The 27350-nt window shown below is 36.7% G+C and overlaps 1 protein-coding gene across 2 annotated transcripts in view; it reads left to right on the forward strand.

Moving 5' to 3' along the window:
- Window positions 1-27350, forward strand: part of LOC117394828 (guanine nucleotide-binding protein G(olf) subunit alpha) — a 153299-nt gene that overhangs the window by 95500 nt on the left and 30449 nt on the right. For both annotated transcript variants that reach the window (XM_033993451.3, XM_033993452.3), the window contains exon 5: window positions 4389-4486. In XM_033993451.3, coding sequence (XP_033849342.3) covers window positions 4389-4486 — 98 coding nt within the window. The remainder of the gene's footprint in view (window positions 1-4388; window positions 4487-27350) is intronic.

A 27350-nucleotide genomic window follows, 5' to 3' on the forward strand; every position in this document is an offset into this window, starting at 1 on the left:
ACATCTTGGAGAACTAACCACAGTTCTTCTGTGGATTTAGGCAGCCTCAGTTGCTTCTCTCTCTTCATGTAATCCCAGACAGACTCAATGATGTTGAGATCAGGGCTCTGTGGGGGCTATACCATCACTTTCAGGACTCCTTGTTCTTCTTTACGCTGAAGATAGTTCTTAATGACTTTCGCTGTATGTTTGGGGTCGTTGTCATGCTGCAGAATAAATTTGGGGCCAATCAGATGCCTCCCTGATGGTATTGCATGATGGATAAGTATCTGCCTGTACTTCTCAGCATTGAGGCGACCATTAATTCTGACCAAATCCCCAACTCCATTTGCAGAAATGCAACTCCAAACTTGCAAGGAACCTCCACCATGCTTCACTGTTGCCTGCAGACACTCATTCGTGTACCGCTCTCCAGCCCTTCGGCGAACAAACTGCCTTCTGCTACAGCCAAATATTTCAAATTTTGACTCATCAGTCCAGAGCACCTGCTGCCATTTTTCTGCACCCCAGTTCCTGTGTTTTCGTGCATAGTTGAGTTGCTTGGCCTTGTTTCCACGTCGGAGGTATGGCTTTTTGGCCGCAAGTCTTCCATGAAGTCCACTTCTGACCAGACTTCTCCGGACAGTAGATGGGTGTACCAGGGTCCCACTGTTTTCTGCCAATTCTGAGCTGATGGCACTGCTGGACATCTTCCGATTGCGAAGGGAAGTAAGCATGATGTGTCTTTCATCTGCTGCAGTAAGTTTCCTTGGCCGACCACTGCGTCTACGGTCCTCAACGTTGCCCGTTTCTTTGTGTTTCTTCAAAAGAGCTTGGACAGCACATCTGGAAAACCCTGTCTGCCTTGAAATTTCTGCCTGGGAGAGACCTTGCTGATGCAGTATAACTACCTTGTGTCTTGTTGCTGTGCTCAGTCTTGCCATGGTGTATGACTTTTGACAGTAAACTGTCTTCAGCAACCTCACCTTGTTAGCTGAGTTTGGCTGTTCCTCACCCAGTTTTATTCCTCCTACACAGCTGTTTCTGTTTCAGTTAATGATTGTGTTTCAACCTACATATTGAATTGATGATCATTAGCACCTGTTTGGTATAATTGTTTAATCATACACCTGACTATATGCCTACAAAATCCCTGACTTTGTGCAAGTGTACCTAGAAGAATTGATGCTGTTTTGAAGGCAAAGGGTGGTCACACCAAATATGGATTTGATTTAGATTTTTCTTCTGTTCACTCACTTTGCATTTAGTTAATTGATAAATATAATCTAGTAACATGTCTATTTTTGAAAGCATTCTTACTTTACAGCATTTTTTCACACCTGCCTAAAACTTTTGCACAGTACTGTATATTAATGTCACATATCACACGGAGCGCTTTTTCATTTGCCTTTTTTTTTTTTTTTTTTTTTTTAAACTGTCGCACAAATTCTGGTGAGACGGTAAATAAGTGCAAGATATTTTTGTCATTTCAATCCACGCCCATTTCAATCCATAGCTCTTCAGTGCCGGCATAGCCTTTCACACAGGAGTTGAGATGCTTCAGAGACGCCATAAAATATGACTGCACAGGCAATTCACACAGACCAAAATGCCACATCAGTGCCGTTTCTGAGCCGTCATAACTCATCTTTGTGAAAGAGGTATAGGTTAGCAACACTAAGATTGAAAGAAAAAAAAATCATTACATTTTTTGCCAGGGAAATTTTGTCTTGAAATGGTTCTAAACAGTAAACTTCACGTTTTTTCTAAACATCTCAACAAGTACTGTACATGCTTGACCACAAAGTTGACTAAAAATACACAACACGATTTTTTCTAATCCGCTAAAACCTTGGCGACTGGTGTTTTTTGTTGTACCTTATGAAAGCAGAATCACTTATTTGCTAATTTACAAAAAACATTAATAATACCTTAAATTTAAAAGATTAGTCTGTGCATTGCTGGAGGCTCTCTCTGGGTTTCTTTGTAACCAATAGATCAGCTTTTCTCACAGCAAGCCAGTCAGAAGTGATAGGGGTGGGATATAAACACTTTTTAAAATGTTTGTGTGTAGGTGCTAGACTTCCGCAATTCAATTTTCAGAAACTTGCGTGAATCTCAAAAAATATACCTGTAGTGTATTTCTAGCAACAGAATGAACATAGGAAAAATCAATAAATAAAAACTACATCAATCATTGTTATAGATCAAAATGTTGATAAGGCCTGGAGGAGTCTATGTCTCTTCAAAGCTATGAGTTACCTTTTGGTTGTTCTAGTATGTAGGGGAAGGACTTGCTCATTGTGATGCTTTTATGCTCTTTGGGAATCTAGGTTAACTACTGTACACTTTTAAGGACACTTGAAAAATGGCACCTTAAAGTGAAAAGCATTTTCAATAATGTACTGTAGTCTATAACTGGCCAAAAGTATGAATAAGCAGAATTGTTACTCTCACCATGTACAATATGGATGTGTTCATTAGAACATAGTTTGCAATTAAGCTTGTATATTCCCCTGTTCTCACCAGTATTACTCACTAGTCAGCCCCCCCCAAGGTACTTCCTGCCTCAAATGCGTAAGTTCAGATGTGAGCAACTGTCTTACATGAAATGTACAGTGAGTGGGCATTGTGTTTGTTTATTAGCTTGGAGAGGATGTTGATTTACAGATTTGCTTAAATATTTCCATGTTGCATACGTGGTCATTGTGGGTTGTTTTTTTATATACAATTATTATTTACACTGCATGGATCATAGTTTAAATAAAGGGTGCCTTTCTCAAGAGGAAATGTCAAGCAATTCTGGTAGAACTTAAAATATAGCCAGCCACAGTAAGCTTAAAATGCTTTTGTCTGGTTTCACATATCCAGATAAGCAGTCATTTTGGTAAGGTAGTCCAAGATTAGAGATCTGGAGGAAGGTTAGATACATGTTTAAGAACCCCATCTCAAGCAGACCCATAAGTATTGACTGTACATAGCAGCAATGTATTTTGTAGAATATAACAATGTATTTTTTGCTTTATTATTGATATAAAGATATATGTAGTAATTGCCACATAGGTAAACGTACAGGGATTGTGGTAAACCCTTGATTGTAGGCCTCCAGGTACGTCACGGAACACTGATCCTCTGTTTTCAAAGTTCTCGTGATGGTAGAACTTATTATCCAGTATGGATAAATGTTACTACAATTAGATCTAAACTTAGTTCGTATTGATTTTAAAGAGATGCAGGTCATTCCCTCCAGGAGTTACAGTGCAGATTCTATGATAATGATGTCTGTGGGACTGCAGATAACAGAAAATACGTTACTAGTTTCATTATGAATTGGGTAGTTTTTTCTTTTTCTTTTCTTTTGTTTGTTTTATAAGCAAGTAGACATACCCAACCAGACAAAGTCAAAATCTTGCATGATGATTCAGAATGGTCATAGAGAATTGCGTGAGTGTATCTTTAAAACAAGGCGAACAGTGTTTGTTTTATTATTGTTTTCATTAAATGGTAACTTCACCTGGGTTAACCGTTGTACCCTTGAGCAAATCCTGTGTCTCATCAATGCACTGGCAAAACAACATATTTTAAACAGTACCTGGTTTGCTTCAAGTAGCAGTAGTGTTTCATATTATTATGGCTTTCCCAAGGCCTTCGGTACATTTTGCTAGGTTCTCTGACAAGTGCAGTGTGTATTTTATAACCAGAAACCTACTGTGAAATCTCATCCCAGCTCTCAGGCATATTTTGGTGTCATCGATCACTCAGAAACAAAACAAAAAATGCTGCAATAATGTAACTATCCATTGACTTAACTGTTACATGCTTGTGCAAATAATTCTGCATAAGAGAAAATATGCCAGTGCTTTTTTTTTTCTAAGTTTGGAGAGTCCATTAGCCCACTGTCTGTCAATATGGCTCTTTGAGCCAGAAGGGTTGCCAAAAATACCTGTCCCAGCACTGATTACTGATGTATTTATTCAGATAAACACCACTTCAAAATATATTGAGGCAAAATGACCATGTCTATGTTTGTTCATAATGCAAAGAAAAAAAAAACATGCATTAATGATGTTATAATGTACTTTCATGGGATAGCCTACTGTGTGTATTTTTCTCCTGGTTATTTTAAATTGTTTTATTATTATTTTAGGTTTTGTTACGGTAATACTACTTTTTTCAGCCAAGTCAAAGGTAAAGAATATTCATTTTAATGTTAATCCAAGCACTAGTCATAGTAATATAATACTCAAGCTAAATACTTTTAAAAGTCAAAAACAAGAGCTGTTGCTGCTTTGCTTCATCTCTTTCCCCGGGTGGCTAAATAAAAGTATTCATGCAGAGTCAGAAACGCTTGGTTTTCATTTAAAGGGGATGCTTCAAGATGCAAATAATGTTTTATTTTCCCTAAACAGGAATTCTTTGATCATGCGAAGAAGCTGTGGGACGATGAAGGAGTAAAGGCATGTTTTGAGAGGTCGAATGAATACCAGCTCATCGACTGTGCACAGTAGTAAGTACCTGGGTTTTTAATGATGTTTGTGTGTATGCATGCATGCATGTGTGTGTGTGTGTAAAGCTGTTTGAAGTGAAAAATGTTTTAAAAAAATGGTGCTAATACATTGGAATGCTACCCTATCTCCCACCACCCCCACCCCTAAAAAAAGGCTTGACAGTAATGACTAAATATTTAGCGTAGTCCACAAGCTTCGTTCTTCAGTACATTTCAGCTGCTCCTTATTGCTCACTGCAATAAGGAGTTTGATCATAAGATTGCTGCAGTTTAAACATGTGCTCACTTAACACTCTCTGCATTTTATAAATAGTAATAAATGTATTGGTTGTGCCTGCAGAATGCTGCAGTGTGTCCCAAATGGTAAATGCTCATTGCCGACTACAACTATACTTTTCATAAATAAAATTAATATGTGTCACCTTTTTACCTGGACCATTCTACTATGTCCATAATTATCCCAGTTATTTATTTGGGGAATAGGCTGTCCATTGGAAGTTTACTAAATTTCAGGGGTGTTTTCCCTTTTGTTTATATTATTTGTTCAGCTTTACATATAAATGTCCGTGGATGTGTAAGATGAGGAGAAAATGCTGGATTATCTTTTGTTTTGTTTAAACTCATGAATGTGACGTGTGTAACTAGTTTCATGTTTGCTTTGAAGTATTGTTGCATAGGTTATTTGGTGAGGGTTGATTTTATTGTGTGTAACGTATACTGAGGTAAATATTTGAATGTTATCAATGGGACTGCTGTAAAAAGGTTGACAAATCACCTGAACAGTATCTTCCTGTACAATAGAAAGCTTTTGAAATCGTATACAAAATGATGTACATGCAAACTGTATTTAGTCATATTCATTCACATATTGCAAATATTTGGGAAATCAGATTTTGTTACCATGCAATCTGTATTTGAAAATCCAAGGGTTGAAATGAACAATTGATGTTCAAGATAGCTGGGGTCTGGGGGCATACTCCTTAAGCTTCTTAACAGCTGGCCGGTTGGCAGAAAATTGAATTTTATTTCAAAGAATACATTCAAGAAATTACTGCATTGAGCAAAAAACAGTAAAAGTAGTAAATAGAGCTTCAGACAGTGGCTGAAATCTTAAAGTAGCAGAAATTCTAGTATGTAGGTTACTGAAAACAACAGCATTATGTCACATGAATTGTCCACACTATAGTAGGATCACTTTGTTTTGTCAGATTTTATAGGTGTTGTATCTTTTTGCTTTTATTCCAAATTCCATGATATGAAGGGGGTTTGTTAGAATGGATAAACTAGGTGTTAAATGTGTTATTTTCTCACTTTAGTTGAAAGAAAAATACACAACTGTTGTAATTTTAGTGGTTACATTTTAGTAGTGATTATAAAATGTCATGGGCAAACTGAACTCTCAGCTTAGTTGTTAGTGATCACTTGACCATATAGGAATTTTAACAACACTGAATGGGTCGGAACTCTTTTTGTCTCCTCGCATTCTTAAAACTTAAGTAACTGCAACGGTTTTTGAAAAGTGAATTTTACTGCAATTACATGTGATTAAAAACTACAGGCCACTTAGATAATCAGCTTTTTTGAAAAAAATATATACATTATTCTTACTCTGTTAGAAAGTAAACAGAATCATAGAAATGTAAATGTTAATCAGTCTCCTTTTGATTTGTTTTCTTTAAATCTCAAAATATCAATCTGGTCGGCAGTTTCTAAAACTGGGGTAGATCATGCTTGCATTGGACCTTAACAACATAGGGAACTAGGTTCAGATTTCAAGCTCAGTGCAAGAAGTATTCAGGTAAACAACAGTACAGCAATTGCAGACATTGGTGTGTATTAAAATGTAATAAACAATTTTGACACCCAACAAGACGGCCTGCTCCTCTGTGTGTTCAGCTGATGTGCCGAGTCTGGAGGACTGGGGGTGAGAACAAATGAAGGCTTGGCTTTTAGAATGTAAAGCTGCAGAGCATCATTATTGTAATGAAACAGTAATTTCAAACATTGGTACATACATTTGATGTGTATAAAACATGTAAATATCAGCTTTCTTATATTTTTGTAGTTTTTCACATACAGAAAAACAATAAATTCAAGCTGCAGTATAAAAATAAATATGTAAATACATTTGTATATCTACAACAATTCAACAGTAATAAGTTCAAGCCATTTTGTAGTCTCTAGAGCCAAGGTATAGGGACTATTTTGCACTGGTGGAAAGATGCATTTAAAAAATAAGAGTTTCAAAATCAAGTTTTTTTTTTTAATCAAAATTTACATAATCAAAGTGTAATTTGACAACTGCAGAGTGCATATCTTGGGTGGCTGAAGACTCTTACATAACAAATAATTTGTAATATTGGCATAGATTAATAAATAGCAACTGAGCTGTTGTAAGGAGGCACAGGGTCTGTTGGTTGAGGTGCTGTGTTGGGTGGTCCATCAGGTGCACTCTGTTTTTCAGGGATCTCCTTGCGTTTGCTTGCAGTCCTCTAACTTTGGGGAGAGTAATACAAATTGTTTGAAAGTGTTTGTTCTTGGAATGTGCACTGCAGAGTTAATTATCTTCAATAACGTACATATAGATGCTGAAGAAAATGTGTAGATCGATCCAAACGTTTTCATCTAAATCTCTGGTCTTTGGTTATAGTATATGTTTCTTAAAACGGCCAAAAGGCAGGAGTTAACAGGCATACCTGCTAGGGAGCAAGTTCAAGCACTTGAATACTCGAAACAAAAATCAATGCTCGAGCACTTGATTTATTACCCAAGTACTCGAAAAATTTAACTTATAGGAAAATAAAATTAATTTCAAAACTATGCATATATTAAGGAAGGGGTTTGGCAATTACTCCAAGTAGTTTTTCTAATTGGTGCAACAGAAAGTATGACACTGGGGCAGATTTTATCGTCGGCCAATCAGGTGCTTTAGTGGCGCACGTTTAATGGCATCTCTAAACAAAGGAAAAAAAATTGTTGTACATTGCTCTGTGCCTGGATTTTGTACTGAACAGACTGGAATAATGAAGTGTTGGAATTTTTTTTTTTTTTTTTTTTTACTTTGAATCCTAAAAAAATAAGAACACCTTGTTGTATGTAAACATAGGTTACTATAAAGCAGACATAGCTTGAACTTTTGATTTTAATTTTTTACTATTGACTGTATTTTTTTCCACATTTGGCTTGGAATTCTTCTTTGTTTGGATTTTGTACCGAACTGGAATGTTAAAGCATTTTTTTAAAGTGGAATCGATGAAAATATGGACATTGTGTTCCAACAGATTTCATTGTCAGTGGACTTCGCATTCCCCAATCTTCCCAGTACTGGGCAGAAGGCTTTTTTTTACTTGAATTTGTTCTGTATGATTTTGGACCGAACGGCCGTTTTTATGTTTTGTTTGTATATTGGAACTACTGCACTAAAGTAAAGGGCCTCCGAGACACACTTCAAACAGGTAGGCCAGGCATCTATTTTTAACAATTTAATGTAGCGCGTGTGTGAATACGTGAATTTGAATATGTTATGTTATTTAGTTACACTAGAGCTGTCAGTTACGCCTCCAAATAGCAATCGATTAATTGGGCACACAAAATATAATCGTTTGAAAAAATATCTGATTGTACCTCCCACAAAAATGTTTTGCTCCACTTCCACTGACGAGGTTATTTTAATATCACTTCTGTTCAGTAAAAGCTTGTGCACAACAATTTAATGTGAGTGATAATTAACTGTAATATAGTTTTGCGAGTGGTACTGTAGGAGTACCCTCATAAAATGTTTTTATCAGCTGTGGGCTGCACTGATTGTACTTACATCGACTAGATGTGGTCATCAGTCAGGTAACCCAGACAGAGCACACAGCCCGGTTTGAAAAATACATTGTATAAAAACATAAAAATCAGTATTATTCCCAGGTTTAACAGTTCATTCTGAAACTCCAAAGAAGCGCAAACAGTATACAGTCAGTTTTCTTCAATGTGCAAAGTTTATTTACAGGTAGTTTGCCAGGAACTTGTCGACCTGCTCTGGATCCATGGCGGCGTGCTTTTTGTTTACATCGAATACACAGAGGGCGCGTACTTACAAAGCATTTTCAAAACTGATTCACGGGTGGTCAGGATGGGACCGGCAAATCAGATGCTCGTTAACACCAGCAGGAAAAGAAGAGCACGCCCACTGCTTGTCTTTGGCAGAAATACTGTAAATAGCATGGCAGGGCGTTCGGTGCAGTTTCGTTGATAAACTTAAATAATGTTATAAACTATGCATGTTACAAAAACGTAATAATTTAATTGATTAGTATTTATCTTGATGTATATAATGAGGAATGGAATCAATTGAAAAATCGATTTTAGATTTAATCATAGCAGCCCTAGACCATACACAATTAACTGTACAAGAAGGCAAACATTATATTCATCACTGAATATATTACTTGTAAGACTGACATTTAAAAAAGGACTTGTGGCAACGTTTGGGAGGTTTATGTACACTACTATGTAAAGGAGAGTATTGTCTGGCGTTGGATTCGAGTACGTGGGCTATTATTTGGGAAATTATTAACCAACTGTACTGCATGAGACCATCCTTTTAAGACAAGTATTGGTTTGTTATATCACAGCTTAGTTTTCTAACACTAGATAGGTAGATTTAAAAAATAAAAATCAGCATACTGTAAAATAAGCTGTGACAGTTTCCTATACCCAATGTACAGTACAACACTGATCTAATGAAAAAACAAAGCAATCATCATTTTTTATGTTTAAAATGAAGTGGATTCTGGATAAACTCTTTATATTGACATGTTGCATAGAAAAACATTACTCAGTTACATGGCCTGATAATCCGTATGTAGCTACATAGGAGATAAGCAACATTTAACTTAACTAAAAAAAAAAGGGGGGGGGGGCACTTCATGTTCCCACAACTCTTTGTTCAGCTGCAGACTGCAAAATGTAGTATCTGAATACTTATAGTCTAACTAATCATATATTTATTTTTGTTACCTTACAGTTTGCACCATTATGTTTTACAAAGGTTTATGTTAATACTATATACTATTTGAAGTCCCATGAGTTCTAAGGGCAAACAAACCTTTTTTTTTTTCATAAGTGTTTACAGTCTTGGATAGTACCAGAAGTGCTTGGTATAGTTTCACCAGTTTTTATTTTGAAAATAAAAAAAACAGATTAAATAAGGGAAGGGTCATGTGCTTAGTGAATGTATCCTTGCAATGACGTAAGTGCTTGGGTTAATGGAATTTGTGATGCAGGTGATTATGTCATCAGAACACACTGTATCTTGTATTGGAACAAAATAGTTCTTAGTCTTAGACCTTCACTCACATTGAGTGAGCAGCTTGCTTTACCATGGAATGGTTATTAGTATTGATCTACTGTGTGACCAATTTAAGTGAAGCTTTTAAAATTAAAGCCAGTAAAGCAAAAGGTGTTTTTTTTTTTTTGTTTGGGTTTTTTTTTCTCTCCAGACAGGAAAGTCTGTTTGATCCAATGGCGGTGTGTAAGAATCCTAGCGAAGCCTATATTAGGGCTGTCAGTTAAGCCTCAAAATAGCAATTGATTAATTGGGCACACAAAATCGAATCGTTCAAGTAAATATCTATGTTTTTACTGCCCACATACAGTTTTGCTCCATTCCTTTCCCCCCGGAAAGTTGAGTAAAAGTTTGTACACAACAATTGAATGCGAGGGGTAATTATGCCTTGGTAGCATCAGGAGGAAAAAAAACACAGCATTCGCCTAAAGCAAGTTTAACATACAAAAATACTTATTTACAGGCTTTTTGCCAGGAATACAACACAAGCCTGTCGTCCTGCTCTGGATACAGCTAATACACAGAGGGGCGTACTTACAAAGCATTTTCAAATCTGATTCGCTGGTAGGATGGGACCAGCAAATCAGATGCTAGTTATCAAGAGCAGGAAAAGAAGAGCACGCCCACTGCTTGTCTTTGACAGAAATATTGTAAATGGCAAGGAAGGGCATTCGGTGCAGTTTCATTGATAAACTTAAATAATGTTATGAATCAATTATCCAGCATTTATATATAATGAGGAATGGAATGATCAAAAAATCGATTTTCGATTTCATCGTAGCAGACCTAGTCTATATGCTTAGAAAATGGGTCCTCACAAAGCTTAGGTTAAATCACAGGGAATGTTGACAGATCAAGATTGTCCAATACAACAACTAACAATATATGCATGTTGCTTTTTAAGTGCAGAAGAAGGTTACACATTATATTGATTGGGCTTAAACCCCCCCACCCCCATTTTTTTATGAATCTTTTATTTTATATTTTATGACATATTAATTTATTAAACATTTTAATGAAACTGTATTGTTTTGTGAGGATCATAATTTTTTTTTTTTCCACTTAACAGTGTATTGTCATTTATATTGGTACATTGTTCACGTAGTAGTTGAAAAATACAAAAGTAAAATAAAAGTTCTACCAGTACGTTTTTTTTGTTTTTTTTTTATTGAAAATGATAATCAACCATTTCAGGCAGACCTGGGGTTAATTATAATCACAATTCCAGTAACAAGTATGCCGCAGTTATTGCAAATATAATTACAATTACACTAAAAAGTAACATAAATTGCTACACCCATTAACATGTTTACTCTGTTTATTCTACCAAGCAGTAATCACAGGTACAAATACAGAGACATCCTATATAACATTTTTTCAAACAAATGGGGGTCACAAAAAGTGATTGAAAATACGAGAATGTTTGCTCAGTGCAGAACACTGAATGGAACTGTGAATGATTAAGTTTGAAAAGGTGTGTTATTGAATTGTAATTGAACAATTATATGGTAATTACAAATACAATTATGCAGGTGTGCAAAGGTTCAATTACAATTACATTGTAATTGCAATTAGTTACAAATTACACAATTACACTTGTAATTGACCCCAGGTCTGATTTCAGGGATGGAAATAAAACTCCTATTGCACAGCTGTTTCACCCATTCCAGATTTTGCTGCTGATTAGCCAGAGTGTATAGGTAAGAAGCTCAGGTGTGTCTTATTAAACGCATAGTAAAACCAGGAATGGATAAAACTGCTATGCAATGGGAGTCTTATTTCCATCTCTTGGTGGCATCAATTCTCTGGAAGACGATTAGCACGTAGTTGCACATCACTTGTGTAAAATGCTGCCGTATTTTACAGAACACTGTCCAAGAGGTGTCTGATTTTGTTTCATGAAAGTGCACCCTGCTTCGGGAAAGAGAATACTGGAGGGGACATAGAGCTGCCCTGTATGTGCACCTTATGCATTGGCACAACCCTCCACCAGTCAGAAAGGTGCACACAGGCATAGACAGCTTACCTCACTTCCTAGTATATAGAATGGCTACCTCTGGGGGCTTAACTCAGCTGCACAGCAGTTCACTGCTTAGACCGGATACTCTCGCTGTCCAGAAACAGCATAACCCGTACTTTGACCTCTGCCCGAGACTCGCATACATTCTTACAGTAACAGCTGCTAAATAACACAGTGCATAAAAAAAAAAAAAAACTTTTCTAAAAGGCTCTGGCAAAATATTCCTTGCATGAACATAAAGTATTCTACCATTGTAAGTAGGCATTTACACATATACACAATATTACTGAAGTCCAGTGGGTGTGTTTGGTGCCACAAAGTGCTTAGGAAATTTGGCCCCCTATTGGACATACTGTACTTGGGAATCTCATCTTCTTGGCTGTATCTTGAGAATCTCATGTAATTGTGTTGAAACTTGGAAAGGATATTCCTTTGTATTTTATTGACCTATTAAAGGTTGTGTACTTAATTTAGGCAAGTGATTGTTAAGTTATTGTATTGTGTTTTACATTAAAAAAAATATCTATACACATATTTTCAGTAATAAGTGTGTGAACAATTTAGAGCACTGCCCCCATGTCTGGCAGGAGATGGAAGGGACGAAGCACTCTACAGTAGTAACAGTTTGAATTAGGACAGCCTTAGTGCTGTAAAGTGGCTCCTGATGTAGATTTTGTTTTCATCTTTGTGTCCAAAAAAAGAAACCCATTAAATGTTGTGACTGACCATACAGTACATTTCTTACATTGTTATTCAACCATATGTTAACAGTGAGTTAATAAGGAGTCTTATGTTTTCTTTTTGATAGCAGTCAGTCAGCCACAGGTTTTTGGAAAGCTTTTGTTAAAGTCACTGAATTGCTTGCAGGTCTTCAGGAGACAGCGGTACTATACAGAGGTATCCATTGGCCGATTTCTCTGTGTTGTGGAGTGCGAGAAATGAAAAGGCTCCAACTGAGGAATTGGACGGTCTATTTTTAGCTGTGGAGTTCCAGTGTGTTGGGTGGGGGGAGGGGAGGAGGAACTGTCAAACTGAACATTATCCAAGAGCCTCTGGTTTAGGTACAGCTGCACAGAATCCATGACCCTGTAGAGAGCCATCTCCTGCTTTTAAATCTGAGCAGGAGATGCGGATTTCAGTGCTGATTTATTAATGTTTATTTATTTATATAACATTTTTTTGGCTTGCATTGGTTTAATGGCGCAAATAGATATCAAAATGTGCAGAACACGAACATCTTGGAAACAGGAACATAGGTGTTGACGGAATTTGTGTGCCTGCTAATAACAGGAGAGGACATGTAAATGACATTAGCCATTCACTGTACTTTGTATAATATTACAGTTGTTACCTGTAACTTCTGAAAGTAAAGAGAGGAAAGGAAGCAATTGCATTGTTTTATTTATATAGATGGGCCTGAGTTACAGACAACAATTCCATCTCGGGTTTCTGCGACAGTTTATAAATTACTCGACCTTCGGACTCGTAATTTATGACATCACAGAAACCATAGATGGAATTATTTTCCTGTAACTCACTGAAGCCCATCTATTATTCTATATATATATATATATATATATATATATATATATATATATATGTGTGTGTGTGTCTATGTGTGTGTGTGTGTGTGTGTGACTGTGTGTGTGTGTGTGTGTGTGTGTGTGTGTGTGTGTGACTGTGTCTGTGTGTGTGTGTGTGTGTGTGTGTGTGTGTGTGTCTGTGTGTGTGTGTGTATGTATCCAGTCGTAAAGCAGCAATAAGTTATTTGGGGGCCCTGAAAAGGAACCCATGGAATTACAGTACTGTTGCCAGAATAATATTCATAGACAGATGTATTCTCTTAACACTCCAATTATATTAGACTAATTTCTCATTTTGATCCATTCTACATAAGGTGGGGTGTGTTATGTTTGTTTGTTTTTGTATTTTTGCCTTGAGCCAAACAATGGCTTGTCAGAGAATGATGGGGGTTGGGGGGGGGGGGGGGGGGGAGGGTCTTGAATGATAACTTCATTAGCATGCTGTGTATGAATAGATCAGTGGCATACAGTCCTTCTTTTGATCAGGCTTTGATGACTGCATCAATATACTGAATATACTGTTTTCTGATTTAAGAAAGAGCTACAAACTAAATACAGCTTCATGTGATTACAAAGAGGGTACTGTTCTAGTAATTCACCATGTAGTATAGGTTCCATGTAACACTTATATTGCTGGATTCTGTAAGCACAGCCTCGTGTAGCAGTGGAATATGCGGTTCGCTGTATTTTCCCAATTTTAGTTTAAGATAAACAGTAAGAGCAACCCTCTCTAGGATTAAGCGGGTACAGCTAGGTGGATGGAAAGAGTAAGGTAAAGTTGGTAAGAAGAGATCCCATTCAAACACATCAAGAATATTTGACATTTTCAGTTTTGGTGTTGATGCTACACATTTTGTTAGCTCCTTTTTCAGCAGCAGCTAGTTGTCTCAGCACCCAACCATACCTATTGACATATTGTGGAAGAGATATTAAGTAACGCATGTGAAAAAAGCACCTCGCTTCAAAGTGGTCATGTGCAGTGAGGCATTGTGAATTTGTTTCTGAAACTTTATAACTCAAAAAGTATAGACTGATTTACACGTAATATTTGGTAGTGTTAAATAACATTGAAGTTATATACATGTGGGATTGGCAGGTATTGAATTTCCACTGTATGATAACTGTAAAGAAAAAAAAAAACACAATAACTTTAATATCACAGTATAGAGTACATTATGCAAGTTACAAAATGAAGGCTTACTAAAAATGGAGAAATACTCAGTAAATTCACAACAATGACATATACAAAAATAACACTTCCTTTAACGGAAAGCTGTAATGCCGTATTGGACAGTGGTGTACACATACCTACAGTACAGAACAACGTGGATACAGTTTCAATGTATGAAGTTTATTTTATAGACCAAAAGTGAAATTAAATAACTGTTAAAAACATTACAATTTTATAAGATAACAGGCAATGACCTAACAGGATATTAAGTTTATTCAGTGTCTATAAAATGCTAATATAATCTGTCATGGAGATTATTTTATTACAATGTTAACCCTGGTTTCACCCACGCTAAAAATGAACACATAATAGGTAGATAATGATTAGTTTATCAAAATTCTGAAACAAACACAGCAGCAAATAGCTAGCGATAACATTACCATGCTCCAAGTAGGGCTGTAAATCTACGTTTAATTAACTACACGTTTAAACCCATTGTTAATGGTCATAAATTTAATGTTTCACTAATTTCATATTTTTATATTTTACTTCCAATATTGTAAGTCATATTTTAACCTCTGTTTGTTATTCAAATCGCGTACCATATAGATCCACTTAAAGACAAACAATGGTGAGCATAAAGAAGGACTGTAAGTTAGCACTAAAATGTTATCTATTTTAATAGCATAAAAAAAAACATTCATAGTCGATTTTACGATGTACCATTTATCCAGAAGATCCATAAAAAGTGTGTGTATCCAACATCGAAAAAACATTAAAAAACAACTCAATATTTAAATTAAACTTCAACACAGTGCACAAGATTCCATTTTTAGTTTCATTCACTCGTATATTGTTGGCAGGAAACAAAATATGTCCAGAACCAAAAACCTTTTTTTTTCATTAAAAATCAAAGCTGTTGTCTGATACAATACTAGTTCCCAGCATCCCTCCCCTTAACAACGGTGCTTGTGCATTCACGTGAAAAAATAAAGACTTCATTTCCCAGCGTCCCTCTCTTTCACGGCTGCTTGGTTCAGCTCGCTTGAATAATTACAAGTTGTTCTGTAATTGCAGATGTCCTGTTGAACACACACAATAAAATATGGACAGATAAAACAGTGTAAGCACTTTCTAACAGACATCTTATTCTCTGTTCTTTTTATAAATAAATAGTAGCTATGTGTTTTTCTTTTCTGATGTGTTACAGTGTTTTACTGTGGCGTGAATGGAGTCGTGAGGTGCCTTAATCACACAGGCTATTCACTTTACTGAAATAATGTACAGTATTATTATTATTATTATTATTATTATTATTATTATTATTAATTTCTTAGCAGACGCCCTTATCCAGGGCGACTTACAATTGTTACAAGATATCACATTATTTTTACATACAATTACCCATTTATCTAGATAAAGTACCTTGCTCAAGGGTACAGCAGCAGTGTCCCCAACCTAGGATTGAACCCACGACCTTCCGGTCAAGAGTCCAGAGCCCTAACCACTGCTCCACACTGCTGCCCCAGTACTAAGACTTGGGCCCTATGGAAAACGTGTTATTTTGTTCTGATTTACAGTTTATTTTGTTCTGATTTCCGTTTTTACCGTTTTAAAAAATGTAATTAGGTTTATTTAAATGAACTTATGAACACCACAGGCAAGGCGAACAACACAAAACCGTAAACTACAGGCTTCTACTTTTTCCATTTGGTTTGAGTTCATGTTCATTGGATTAAGAGTATTGTTTTATCAAATTGTATTGAAAAATAGTATTGTTAACTTTAAAAAACAAGTTGAATTATTTTTTTTTTTTTTTTTTTTAGTGCAGTGTGGGGCGCTACAAAGCAAACATAGGCAGGGAGCCGAGTGGCGTTAAAAAAAAAAAATTAAAAAAAAAAAATTTCATAACTTTTCGTTTTGAAATTGATCAATTCTATATTTACTGCTATGCCCATAGTTTCACTACCATAAATCTTCTGTGTGAACATTGGGATCTTATTGTTCAAAAGTGACTGTACTGTAGTAGTCTGTGTGAGGAGTACTTTTTGTGTTTTACAGACGTTAAAAATAGTCAGCAACGTTGTCTAAGTCCTTTCTATTTATTTTCCGTGATTGCATTTATTTAACTCACTCGAACGGTGAGTTATTTTCACTGATTCAGCCCTTCTCGTCGTTTATCCCTTAAAGAATACCCCGCCTCATTTATAACCCAGCTACAAAAACTGCCCCCCTCCCACCCCCCACTTTTGAAACCAAAGTTACGCCACTGCCTTTACTGACCAATAAAGTTTCACATTTTCCCTTCAAATATGTAAAATATGTAAGTTTAACGCTCTACTGCCAATTTTTTTTTTTTTCGTACAGCACTTAATTCCGCATTATTCTTTTGATTCCGTGATTCCGTCCGTGTACTTGTTAACACGGATTCCATAGGGCCCTATAAGACCTGAAAAAAAGGCAATGCGAAGGAACCAGAAGCCAGAGTGGGAAGTTTTGTGTGCTGGAAACTATTGTATTCCACAACGCTATGGTGACTGTTTGCTTGGCCTGAGTGAAGAAATACCAAAGAGAATATAATAACTTTGGAGATACACAACAACGCAGGAAGTTGGTCCGATGTCGGACCAGGTCCAACATAGGACCGCAAAGTCTTAAAAATGCAGTGAAAAGGCCGGTTGCGAGCATACATATTTATGAACAAACCTATTACTATAACACATTGCATGAATCTTTCAAATGAAGCGTTGCCGTGGTGGAATTAGCTTTCATGTTCAAAACAGCTCGCTTGTGGTTGTAACCTTATAATTTATAAGGTCAAGAAATTCATGAGAAGTCAAGAGCTCCATTACTTAGTTGAGCACAACATGGTTTCAATAAATACTTTATGATTTAAATATAGGCCTACTATGTGATAGTTTGGGTTATTCAGTCTATTTAAAACAGTAGGTAGGTGTTTATTTTTTAAATTATTTTTTATATATAATTATTAGTCGAATAAACCACTACTGAATTAAGACCATTTTGCTACCGATTTTCCCGGGCAAGTAACAGATCCTCACTTCTGCCTTAAGTTAACTTCTAGCCCTGATAATATATATTTTTTGTTGCGACTTTGTTATGTGGAATGTAATAAACAAGAAGCAAAACTGTGAGTTTTTTTCACCTTCATTTTACAACGCCATTTCCACATTTGTTTATTTTGAAGTGTTTAAAGTTTAAATTTCAGTTTCACTCAGCACCTGCCTGTGTAGCTATGGCTGTGGTAGCCTCGAACTGGCGCTGCTGTGTTCTGAAACAGGCACAGGCTCCCCGGGTACGACCCCAGCCAATAAGGACCTCCTGACCTGCTCAGCTCCGGGCAAGCCTTCTGGTTTACTACAGCAGCAGCACAGCTGAACCGGAGACAGGGTCTTCCCCGTCAGAAAACGTCATTAGCTTCTTGAGCAATTCAAAGACAAGGTTTTACAATTTCAGCATTTCGTTATTTATCTCAGTTCTAATCAGACCCCTGTATTTTTCTTCTTGCCAAGCAATACCACTGTTCAAAAAAGGGAGAAAAACATGTGTGAGTAATCACAACTGGAAATGAGAAGCAGCGCATAACTGTAATGCTGTTTGTGACAGCAGACGGCTCCAAACAGCTTCCATATGTCGTTTTTTTATATGAGTAAATGCATCTTTATTTGATTTTTTTTCCACAAGTTGAGGGTGGGAAATTTGGGCTGCTTCTTAAATTCGAAGGAATACGGTACTCTATACATTTTGCCAGCTTTGCTTTCCTTGTTAAAAAGCAATACATAATTACTGGTTGGTTAGGTGCTGAGTTGATAGCTTCTGGTACTGCAACAAGACAGTGTTGTTTTTCTTTTTTGCCCAATTGGTTTCACATTTCTAGCTGTGGAAAGGTACAGTCAGCTTCTCAAGGAGGGATGCTTGGTTTGAACAGCTACTATATTCAAATAAAATACAAAATCATTTGCCTTGGAAATATGTAGTGCTGCTGCAACAGATACTGTTTCACCTGTGTCACACAATTTCATTTACTAGAGAGAGAGAGAGAGAGAGAGAGAGAGAGAGAGAGAGAGAGAGAGAGAGAGAGAGAGAGAGAGAGAGAGAGAGATTGACCATAGCTTACCTGTTGCTTTTTATGCGGTGGCAACATAATTATTGAACTCAACTTTCTTTTCATGTAATTAATCATTCCTGTGAGGGAGGTATTTGTATAAATATCTCAGTATTTAAAATAATCCTAATCTCCCCACTGTTTGTGTTACCACTAAAGGTGGAGTCAATCTTTTAACTACACAGTGCTGTTATTCATACCATTCAGTTATGTTTCTGTCACCACCACAGCAAATAAGAGAATCCATGTTTTAATGACCTAAAGCTAGTCCTAAATTCACAGGTAAGTCACATTCAAGAGACCAAACTGGGGGCAGCAAAATCTATCATCAGTCTTTACTACCTAGCCATTTTTTTTTATTAACTGTTCCTTTAAAGCAAAGAAAAAAAACATTCAACTGTAATTTAAAATGTGTAAAAAAAAAAAAAAAAAAAACAGGTTTATAAAAACAACGGTTAAGGGCTGCCACCTTTTAAACGTCTCAGTTTAGTTTACTAGTAGTAAACGTTTGGAAAATCCATAAATTATAAACTAACATTAAGCGGCAGACGTGTCTATCATTTTATCCCTGGTGTATTTTTGTATTATGCTGCAATCTTTTACTGGCTAAGTGGCATTCTAGTTCATAATTAAACAACCTAACTTTTGTTTCGCACAATGACTGGCTGTAGATGTTTTACATACTTGCATGCCTGCACCGATATGATTGCTGATGATGATGATGATAATAATAATAATAATAATAATAATAATAATAGTTAGGTCATTTAAAAAAACAAAATCTAAAGCAGTTTTATTGCCAAAATAATATTTTAGTACATTTTTATTCTTAGTTTGCTTGTGTGAGGTAGATGTAAATTTGCAGAATGTTTGACAAAAGGGGTATTTGTTGCGTGCTTAAGATTGAGCTTTATGTTAATTAGCCATGGGGTTTTCCAAATGATCTGTTTTCCAGCACAGATGCACATGTGTGCAAAGAGCTTTTCCTTATGTATCATAATAGTGTTCTACCGTCCAGAAAATTGTTGTGTTCTGCTTAGTACAGCAGTAAATGTGAAATCATGTTTAATATTCAATTGAAAGTTAATTTTTTTTTTTTTATTAATTTAATATACCAGTATTTTTTTTTTCCATTGAACCTTCAATGAGAATAAATAATATGTAAAAAAGACCCTCTGCTCCCTCAAAATCCCTGAATTAAATAACTCAATTCAAAACAAGTTTTTGTTTGTTTTGTTTTAAAAAAGGCTATGAATTGCTTTGTTAAACACATCTGCATGTTTATCAATGGGAATTATTTAATTTTGATTTTTATTTATTTTTAAATTTAGTCGTTGCCAATTGTTTTCTCCCAATTTGGAATGACCAATTATTATGACTCGGGAGGGCGAAGATGAACACACACTGTCCTCCGAAGCGTGTGCCGTCAGCCGACCGCTTTTTTTCACACTGCGGACTCACCATGTAGCCAACAAGGGTACAAAAAGTGCAAAACAAAATAGTCTGTGATTGGTTCTCTGCTTTATCATATAAAGCTTTCTGATTTTAAATAAGATCCAATTCATATAATTATTTTAAATACGAACATTACATTTTTGAGACCTTTGATAATCTGCTTTATTACTATAACAATTGTACTCTATTATCAAAACGTCTGCTGCTCCCCCTAGAATGGAGTAAAAGCTTGAATTAATAAAATTATAATAATAATGAATGGCATATATTTAAAAAAAAAAAAAAAAAAAAAAAAAAAGTTCAATATTTACTTTTAGGTATCCCTGTATGGGGAGCGAGCTTGTAAGAGTTTAATATCACATAAAATAATTTCAGGACAAACTCTAATGACACCCTTAGTTTTGACCTGATCTAAGATGGCTGCCATATTAAGGCTATGTTATTTTTTGTGGTTTCCGGATGATAAAGACGTTAGGCAGGTGATGTGACAACGCTGTTGGGAGAAATGATGTAGCACATAAAGAAGAGTCATGGTAGAGTGCTACCCTGTTATACAGCGACCTGTTAAAGTGTGGAATCGGTTATAACACGGTAAGGTCATGGCTCCCATTTCTCCCATAATGCAATTTGACTCAAACGTTGGGTGAACGTTCCAGATATACAGTACAAAGCATGGCAGACGGCAAAAAACAAAAATCTTTCTCTGTTAAAATGACTCGATGCGGTGGACAGAGTAAGAAAAGGTGAAACTCAAGCAGCAGTTTCAAAAGATATAAATGTTGCAAAATCTACATTGTGTGGATGGCTAGCTAAGACGAAGAAAAACTAAGAGGTTTTCTTGATACGATTGACTCCAAAGAGGGCTGCTGTAGGGAAAAAAATGTGCTGTGCTAAAGAGTGAGACAAGCTGCTGTGAGTGTGCAAGACTGTTTGTTTGTTTTTGGTGTGGCCCAGGCTACCAGGCCAGGAACAATGGTCCCAATAAACCGTGGATACAAGTACCTGCAAATTGTGTGCGTCTCCTTCCTTCATTTTTCACCGTACGCTATTAATTTGACTTGTGGGCATTGTAAATCATTTCGGGAACAAAAATGCCAATATTCTTTATAAGGCGAAACACAAATAACGCAGTCTCCTAATTATGGATCCCGACAACCGCATTATAACAGGGTAGCACTGTATTTATTTTATGTGCCTGTTCATGTCTAATAAAAAAAAACAAAAAAACAATGCATAGTTTACAGTTAATGTCATGTTGTTTGAAAATAACACAATCAAATACTTAATGTGATAAATTGCAGTTTTATTGTCGTCTACAGTCTCACGGAGTTGGAGGAAAGGGATGCAATTACCCTACAGAAAAACAAACGTTTTCTTATACAGATTAATAAAGAGGCAAGACATTTTATCCCCATTAAACAGACACACACACACACACACAAACCCCTATAGCTGACACACTGGTATACAATATGTTCTTTGGTACTGGTACCACCTCGCTGTGCAGTGATAAAACATAGCCTAACAGGTATGTACAGTCTGAATTTTACTGTAGTGCTGCTGAATTTTATAAGCACATTTTTATAAGCTTTTTTTTTATTTTTTATTTTTTTTTACTAAATTTCAGACTGCAATAAAATCCCATCCCACACTTCATTCCTATAGATACAATATAGCGTAGTATAGTACATAAAAACTTTACAGTTGTGAATGTCAGTTACAGTGTTTATCCGAGGGCTGCAATGAAGGGTACATTTTGACCTTCGAAGGTTCGGCACACAGTACCGAAGGAAGGTTCGAACCTTCTATGGTACTAATTTGCACAATTTACCATAGCTACTTGTTTATATTTGATTAAAAATCCTATTATTTTACAGGTAATCCATATAAATGGAATAAAATATTCACATGTAGTTTAAAAATACGTTATATAGAACAGTAATCATGTTTTTATCATTTAAATAAAAATACACGTTGTTTATTTACACGTATTTGATGTTGCTTGTGATAAATACAGTAAGCTTGCATTGCAGCAGCACCAACTGCAGCGCACTTGCGCAAAACAAAGCTTTATTTAACAGTCACCGTTCCAAGCAGGTTACCAGTCACATTGTATTACTACTACTAAAATTATTAATAATAATATGAACTTATGCTTGTGAAGTGACCCCGGAGATTGGTTGTGCCTCCGTGATACATCAACAGTCGCTTGCACAGTTTGCATTCAACATTTTTTTTTGGTTATCTGGGCATTTAACAAAAAAATTCCAAACAAAGGGGTTTCGAGACATTTCTTTCAATACAGCTTACGCTATACAGTGCTTTGATGTCGAGATGGCAAATGAAGAAATTAAAGGTTTGCCTCTGGATAACACGAGCTGGAGGGGGGAGGGGGGGACAGTGTTCAAGTTATTAGTGTTAGCGTATATTTTGTATATTTTGTATGTTTCAAACATATTCTACCATAGCACTTCTCTTACACTATCTTCAACACTAGGTGTTCAGTACACATTTTACTGAAGCACTACAACCGCTATAGGTACCCCCACAGTATACTGCAGTGGCGCCATATAGAGTTGCTACGTATAACAATTTGGTAGTGGATTTTAATATACAACATCTTTTGTTTACATAATATGCATTATACAAATCAAAAGATCCAAATTTTGCATGTGCGTGACATTTAATGTGTGATTTATAGTATTCACACATTGTCAAATGTTTTCTGTTAACAGAGAAAAAAAAAACCACCACAGTGCATGAATGCCACCTGACGAACCTTCGAAGGTTTATAACTACCTTTGAATTCCTGGCTAGCGAACAAACCTTCAAACACAGCCCTAATGTATCCTTCAACTTTATCTGTGCTTTTAATCTGATCTGAATTTGCAAAAGCTGTTTCCGCCATCGTAAACTTCAGCTTCAACTTGCTGTTCTTCATCAAGCTGGATGTTGAAAAGTATCAATGATCCTGATCTTTTTCGCATGGCAATTTTAAAATCTATTTCATCAGAGATGCCATTCACCTAGCATTATGCCCAGAGGATGCTTGGTTTTTGTTCGAAACTTTTTATAGTTAAAATCCACTTACACTTGATGGGAACCTAAATTATTTTACCTAGTGACCTTAGTCACTCAGAAATTTCCAATTATTCTACACTCACAGTACAATGTTTCGGTTGCAACCGGTATGGTGATTTGCTTTTGTTTTTTTTTTTGTACCTACACCCTATTGACGCATCAAGACTGGTTTTGCAAGTTTATTGTCCAACGCAAGAACCATGAGATTCATTTCGATGCATTTAGAAAGTTATTAGCAGTTGTGAATGCTCATACAAATTACCTGAAAGTAAGTTGCAAATACAGCATTTGAAAGCAGCGTGGCTTGTTCATCATCAATGGTTTGCGTTTCTGAAAAAAATACAAGAAACAGCCTGCCAATACTAAACTCAAATGCACTTTTGGACAAAGGGAGAAACTGTAATGAAATAATTAATTAAATGAACACCCTTGTCCGGTTGAGGTACAGAATATATTGAATTATGTTAAAAATGAAAATAAAAATCCACCTATCAATAAAGCTGCTAATACCAACACTAGATTATCAGGAGAAACAATGAACTAGATCAAGGCATAACAGTAAGTTTATTGAATTTATACTGAGTTTCTGTAAATAAACAGAACTACGCAGTAGACTTACTGCAGTCAAACTCTTCTAGAAATGCCATTTAATTATTTTACTGATACATTTTACACATATCCACAGTTAATTAATGTGTTCATTCATTGATTCATTGATTCATTCTGCTATTTGATTTAATGTTTAAGTTTGCTGAACTGCAGTATAACAGAGCTGCCTTGGCTCAGAGTAAACAGACACTGGAATTACGCATTCAATGTCAGGAAGAATTATGGATCATTGATGCAAAATCTTTAAGGAATTTAGTGCGTTTATCCATTTTTTTTTTTTGTACAGTTCTGCTCTGAGCTGAAACATGATCACCTGTTATTTTGTCCTGTTTCCCCTTATTGCACCAGCCAATGCAAAAGCATTTTTTGCTAACATGATTTGGTTTTCATGATGTGATTATTTATACTTGCCGAGGCAGATGTATTTGGCCATGCTATGCAAGTTGGCACTGACGTTTGGTACAAACACCGTGTACTAATAATCTACAGCAGTTGTTTTTGTAGTAAAAACTAGTCATTTACTAGCAAGTTTCTACTGGTCTCTGTATTGCTCACGTCCATCATGAAAAGGTCTTACCATTGCTTCAGAGTAACTACAGAAACAGGTACTGTTTGTCTGCCTCTGAAGAATCTCAAAACATGAACAGAAATCTTCTGCAAAGGCAGAAAGAGACAGAAAAGGGAATAACACGTATGGAGGGGGGAGGGGGGGGGGGGGGGGGGGGACAGAAAAATAGGAAATGCTGTCTTGAGTTTCAATGATTTTGCCCACTGCTTCCAGGTTAATGCACAGACACATGCTTGGCCAATCACAATTCTTGTAACATCCATATTTACAATACCAAGCAATAGTGAATGAGACCGGTTACTGCACTAAGTAAAGCCAAAGTACTGCAAGCTACAGTAAGGCCATTACCCCATAGCAGGGGTACTCAATAAGCGGACTCCGGACCGCATGTACATTTTGACCATACCACCAAGTCATATGCCAATCTATGTTTGCATTCATGTTGGAAATGCTATCAGTTTTTCAGACAGCATAGTTCTTATGAGAGTGTGGTACACGAGGGTACAGTAGGTGGGTCCTGTGATAGTAAGACGCAGATACTCGGTGCAAGCTATGAATAAATCAAAATGTACAAGACGTCAACAGTATTAGCAGCTCAAATGAAGTGAAACTCAGTGCGTTGGCTGCTGTGGCCTGTTTTGTAAGCATCAACATATCCCTTCTCTATGGCGAATAAAACAACCGTAATTAGTAATTTTTTTGAAAATACACAATTAAGATCCAATTTTCATACCTTATGGTACGAGTTCAGAAAATCGCACTTCACAAAGACCAAGAAAACAATGACATGTACCGGTGCTACAAAGCCCTTTTTTGTTAAGTAGCTTTTCCAAGCTAATTAAAAATATTACCGGTAAAACATAAAATATAATGCTCTTACGAGTCAACATGTATTTGTGTTGCTGTTGGTACTCCTGACTCAGAAAGCACACAATATGGTACCGTACTGTACTACTCGTGTGTACGAAAACTCACTTTACAAGCAATGGTAGCGCAATGGACAGAACCCCGGCCACGACAGATATCGCATCATTCCACGACCCACCAAAATGTGCTGTGTGTGCAAAGCTTAACCATGAGTATGCTGATTGTATTGGTAATTTTAAAATTGTCAGATTCTGCGATCCAAGTCAGGCTTACAACACATGCAGTTAAAATGTTTCCTGTCTTAAGTATCTGCAGATCACATTATGTGTGCAGATATTCGTTCTCAAAGACAAACATTATTAATACCAGCGTTCTATTCTGACTGATGTAAATCTTTGTGTCTCTGTATTGCTCTTGCTGAGCTCACCTGTAACGCAAGGCCCTTGAGGACCTGCCACTTCTCCCACTTACTGCATTTTCTATTATTTGTAAGGTGTTTTTTTTATTTTTAATTCTCTTGAAAGAGAAAGCAGAGTGATTTTTCAGTTCCGTTTTTTTTTCTTTTGTTTGCTACAATTTGCTTTGTTTTTGCAATGGTGAAACACAATGGTATGGCAGGGAAATAACTCATGCAGTAACAAGTCAGTAAAAAAAATAAAAATAAAACTCCTTTATAAACCTAGTGAAGAACTCTGAAACAAACATGTGTAAAAACTATGGGGCAAATATTCAAAGGTCTTGTGAATTTTCTCATCTTTCTCGCAGCTCTGCTTGCGTTGCGAATGTTTTGCGTAAAATTGCGAGTGAAATCTAAAAGAGATGTGGAGACACTGCAATTATCGCAGCGCTGCGGAAATGAATAAATTAACATGAATTAATACAGTTTCAATATGAAAGCTGGACATTAATTTCAATAAAACGACAAGTTTTTAATGAAAACAAATATTGTAGCCTACTTCACTAAAGTGAAAACTGGCTTCCGTTATTTTTAAATACCACTGCTTCTGATTTCCACTACTGCTTAATAACAGGAACAACATTTTATTTAGGGTTGGTGTTGAACCTAAACGCGTTCATATCTGCCTGTACCCCTACAACTACGTAGGAACATTCCCTGCTAACTTCCCCTATTTAATATATATATATATTGTGAGACAGCAGGGAGGGGGTTAAAACCTCTCTGCAGTAAAAACATGTGCGGAATGTTTTCTGTTAATTGTTTTATTGTTAATTATCACCTGCACCTGGCTATGATTGTAAATTAGAGCCAGGTGCAGGGTTTATAAGGAGAGCAGTCAGTCTGCTCTAGGCTGCTGAGTAGAAGGAGGCAGGAGAGGTGCTCTGTCTCCGAGTAGCCAGAGAAGAAGTAAGTGCGGTGTGACACCAGTGTGTTTTTGTAAGGACGGGAAAACAGCTTAGCTGTCCCATGTTAGGAAGGGTGTTCCTGGAAGTTGAGTTAGTGCTCCAAGAGGAGCTAGGTGTTTATTTTGCTTTTGTATTTTGTGTGTTTTTGTTTACTTTTGTGTTTATTAAAAATAGCGCACTAGCGCTTAAAACTCCATTTCATTGTTCTGGGTCGTATTTTTAAAGGGGCACGAACCCGAGTGAGTTGTGCTTTGTCACATATGGTGGAGAATGCGGGCAGAGTGTGTGGGCACCCCTACGACCCAGAAAATGGATTTTAAAGAATTGATCGTAATGATCAATCGTAACACCGCTGCTCAGAAAGAGCAGACAAAGAAGTGGAGACAGGAGTGGGGGCTACCGGATCCGGAGCCGACAGAGCTAGACCTGCTACTCCAAAAGTGGGAGCAAGCAAGAGGTACCCTGCTGACTCCAGCTCCAGAGCCCAGAGAGGAGGAGCCGCCGCTTCTGGAGCCCAGAGGGGAGGAGCCGCCGCTTCCGGAGCCCAGAGGGGAGGAGCCGCCGCTTCCGGAGCCCAGAGGGGAGGAGCCGCCGCTTCCAGAGCCCAGAGAGGAGGAGCCGCCGCTTCCGGAGCCCAGAGAGGAGGAGCCGCCGCTTCCGGAGCCCAGAGGGGAGGAGCCGCCG

Source organism: Acipenser ruthenus, chromosome 3 (genome assembly GCF_902713425.1).
Source record: "Acipenser ruthenus chromosome 3, fAciRut3.2 maternal haplotype, whole genome shotgun sequence".
In the NCBI taxonomy this organism is placed as follows: Eukaryota; Metazoa; Chordata; class Actinopteri; order Acipenseriformes; family Acipenseridae; genus Acipenser; species Acipenser ruthenus.